The 3,231-nt window shown below is 46.2% G+C and overlaps 1 protein-coding gene across 8 annotated transcripts in view; it reads left to right on the top strand.

Annotated features, from left to right (window-relative positions):
- The first annotated feature begins 450 nt into the window (after positions 1-450).
- Positions 451-3,231, top strand: part of PPP3CB (protein phosphatase 3 catalytic subunit beta) — a 57,971-nt gene continuing 55,190 nt past the window's right edge. For 4 of the 8 annotated variants that reach the window (XM_032256396.1, XM_032256390.1, XM_032256393.1 and 1 more), the window contains exon 1: positions 456-670. In XM_032256396.1, coding sequence (XP_032112287.1) covers positions 586-670 — 85 coding nt within the window. In that variant the 5' untranslated portion in view covers positions 456-585. Of the gene's footprint in view, positions 671-859; positions 1,194-3,231 lie in introns of those variants that run through there. The other 4 variants (XM_032256392.1, XM_032256395.1, XM_032256391.1 and 1 more) reach the window with 2 other exon arrangements.

The raw sequence follows: 3,231 nt of genomic DNA, 5'->3' as shown, positions 1-3,231 counted from the left end.
AAAACCTTAACTGCTTCAGCTGCATTCTTATTCTGTGCTTTGACTCTTGACAATTCCAGACTCTAAACAAAGGCCAGAATTCTCTTTCAAACTCCATTTTGGATGATCCCTTCTCCGCTCTAGAACCTATAATGCTTCCTCTATTCTCTAGTGCCCTGCCAACATTTTAATACTCATATCTGGTAGCTAAATCGTTATACATTTGTTTCTCTATTAGTAGGAGATCCTGAGGTTTAATCACGTTTTCTCAGTTTACTGGGATTGCCATGAGAGCGGTGTGTTTCCTCGCAGTCGTTCTTCACACCTAGCTACAGATTTGCCCCATTCTTGTTTCTGCATGCAAAGAATTTTAACCTGATCCCTTGGCCTCGTCCGGTTTATCTCCTAGCCTCAGTAATTTTGCCCGAGTCCCTAGAGCCTACCCCGCCCCCCCCCCCGCACGCGCAGTGCATGCCGGTCTTAGCCCCTCTGTAGGGAAAGAGGGTCCGCCATGTTCCCCGGCGGCGCCGCCGCTTGGCTCTGGTAGCCGCCGCCCCCGCCCCCAACCCCGCCCGGCCCAGAGCCTAGCCGAGCCCCGGGCCCAGCATGGCCGCCCCGGAGCCGGCCAGGGCTGCACCGCCCCCGCCCCCGCCCCCGCCGCCCCCTCCTGGGGCTGACCGCGTCGTCAAAGGTGAGAGGTGGACGAAGCCCTGGGGGCCTGGCCTGAGGAGCTAGCTGTGTGTGAGGGCGGGCGGGAGACCGTCCCCTCGGGAGTGGGCCCGGAAGGGCGGGCGAGTGACTGGCTGCCTCCCTTGGGGAGTGGCCCCTGGGCGGGCCCCTGCTGGGCAGGGCTGAGTCGGTGGCAGTGGCTCCGCGGTCTCCCGCTTGCTTTCAGGCCGGGGCGGAGGTTTTGCTCCCGTGGCATCCTAGTCGAAGGGGTGAGGCTGCTAGCTGCAGCTCACGAGCCCCTTTTCTCCCCACTCGGCCTGTCATAGCGGCGCAGGGGCCGCGATTAGCTTCCTGCCCCGCGACAGCTGCACTTCTGGCTTGCCGGGGCGAACAGAGGGGCTCGGAGACCTTCCGCCGCGCGAGGCTCGCCAGTGAGCAGTCAGAAATCACCTCGGCTTTGGCCCACGCCTGCTCCCCGGTGACAGAAGTCCGCCCTATCCGCGCCTAGGTAGCGCCAGCCGCAGGGATTCACTTTTGGCCGTCAGGTGCCACCCAGCGCAGAAATTCGGGGAATCTTGTGGGATTGGACCACGGTAAAAGGTCGGGGTAGGAATTGGGAGGCCAGCCTTTATAGTGCAGAAAGGGAGAAAAAGCAGCATAAACGAAAAAAAAAAAACCTTGTGGATATGAAATATTTACTTAGAGAACCATCAACCCTTTGGTCAAAAGGGGTTACCCCTCCCCTACAACACACACCCACACACTCAACCTAAACGAAAAAGTTAAATGTTTCTCAGGACAGAATCTATGGTTGTTTACCCACAACAGCAGATTAATTTAAAATAGAGAAATTAAGGTCTAGTTGAGAGTTGCTTAGGATTCCAAGCTCCCTGGGAGAGCCTACCAACCTCAAACATTTGCTATGGAGGTGAAAAACAATTGAAATGATTCTCTTTACGATGTAGCTTGATTGATATTTGAAATCGTAGAATAAACTTTTCCTTATTTGTATTGTATTTATTTTTAAAATATAGGTACTTTTATTTTCATTCAGCTTCTCAAATACTCTGGCACAGTATTTAAACACTGTTAGCCTACTTTTTGAAATCTGACTCATGTTTTCATTAAAATATTTAAAAACAAGAAAACTTTTTTTTAATAAAAAATTTTAAGCCAGAGCCTTCTTTGGTTCTTAAAAGAATAATACTAATTTGGCCCGGCGTGGTGGCTCACACCTGTTAACCCAGCACTTTGAGAGGCCGAGGCAGGTAATCGTTTGAGCTCAGGAGTTGGAGACCAGCTTGGGCAACATGGCGAAACCTTGTCTCTACCAAAAATACAAAAAATAAAAATTAGCTGGGCATGGTGGCACGCCCCTGTAGTCGCAGCTGCGCCGGAGGCTGAGGCACAAGAATCTCTTGAGCCTGAGAGGCGGACGTTGCAGTGAGGCGAGACCGTGCCACTGGGCGACAGAGCCAGAACCTGTCTCAAAAAAACAAACAAACAAACAAACAACAACAACAACAAAAAAAACCCAAAACACTGCTTAGCACCTAGGCTTAAATAAATTGTTTTTAAAGTTAGTAGTATCTCCATTTGGGCCAGGCATTGGAATGAACTGCATAAACAGTTTATGGAATTCTTATACGGATAAATCTTAAAAATAAAATTAAAAAAATAGTAATGCAGGCACTCATTCTATCAAGAAATCCTGGAGCTTTATGGGGGTGGGAACGGGGACATTGGCTACCTCTTCATTTTCTGACTATAGTTCTGTGTTGTGTGTTCATTTCTCTGGGTACTTTTCACTAGACTGTTAGATGGGATAACCAATCACATTCCTGAACAATGAGTTTATGCTATCCTTATGCTTATGAATCTTCTTATTCCTCGTCATATATATGGTAATGTTTTTTCTGTACTGCTTTAATGCAGTAAAAATAAGATTCCAAACATAAGGCAGTTTCCTTAGGGGTGAGTTTTGAGTCCAAGGCAGTCATATTTGCAGATTATTGGTGTGGAATAAAAGCGATTTGAATTAGATAAATAGGAAAGGAGCTTGTTAATATAGAAAATTATAGTTAAATAAAGCTCAGGGTTATCATATCTCTTGTGCTTCATTGTGCCCTCTTCATAGAGACCACTTTCATTTCTTTATGGAATTTGTTAACCAGTTGGAATACCTATATAGATCCTATGTTTAAAAATGGTGTGTAACAGACTAGTTTGCATTGCTCATGGAGTGTCCTGCATTTACTGGAAAATTTACCTTTCATACAGATCCAGGAATCCACTTTTAAATTTCATCTTCAGGATTCTTCCTTGCCTTTTATTCAGCAATTATACTGTAATGTGATACCCCATGTTAGAGAATACTGGTTGCCTGAAGATAAAAGATGTCTGAGTTCAGCTTAAGTTTAACTTATTAAAATTTAAATTTCTTTTAAGTCCAGAATGTGCTGGTAGTTTTGTATCCATACATTTTCATAGTAATGATATTATGGAGACCATATGTTGGCATTGAATGCAAGTAGTCTTTTTCTCCCTGGAAAAAAAACTTTATTAGCACCATAAGGTAAGTTT

The sequence above is a fragment of the Sapajus apella genome, unplaced genomic scaffold (assembly GCF_009761245.1).
Source record: "Sapajus apella isolate SASKATOON/1434 unplaced genomic scaffold, GSC_monkey_1.0 scaffold94, whole genome shotgun sequence".
NCBI classification, from domain to species: domain Eukaryota; kingdom Metazoa; phylum Chordata; class Mammalia; order Primates; family Cebidae; genus Sapajus; species Sapajus apella.
This window is presented reverse-complemented; position numbering and strand designations above follow the sequence as displayed.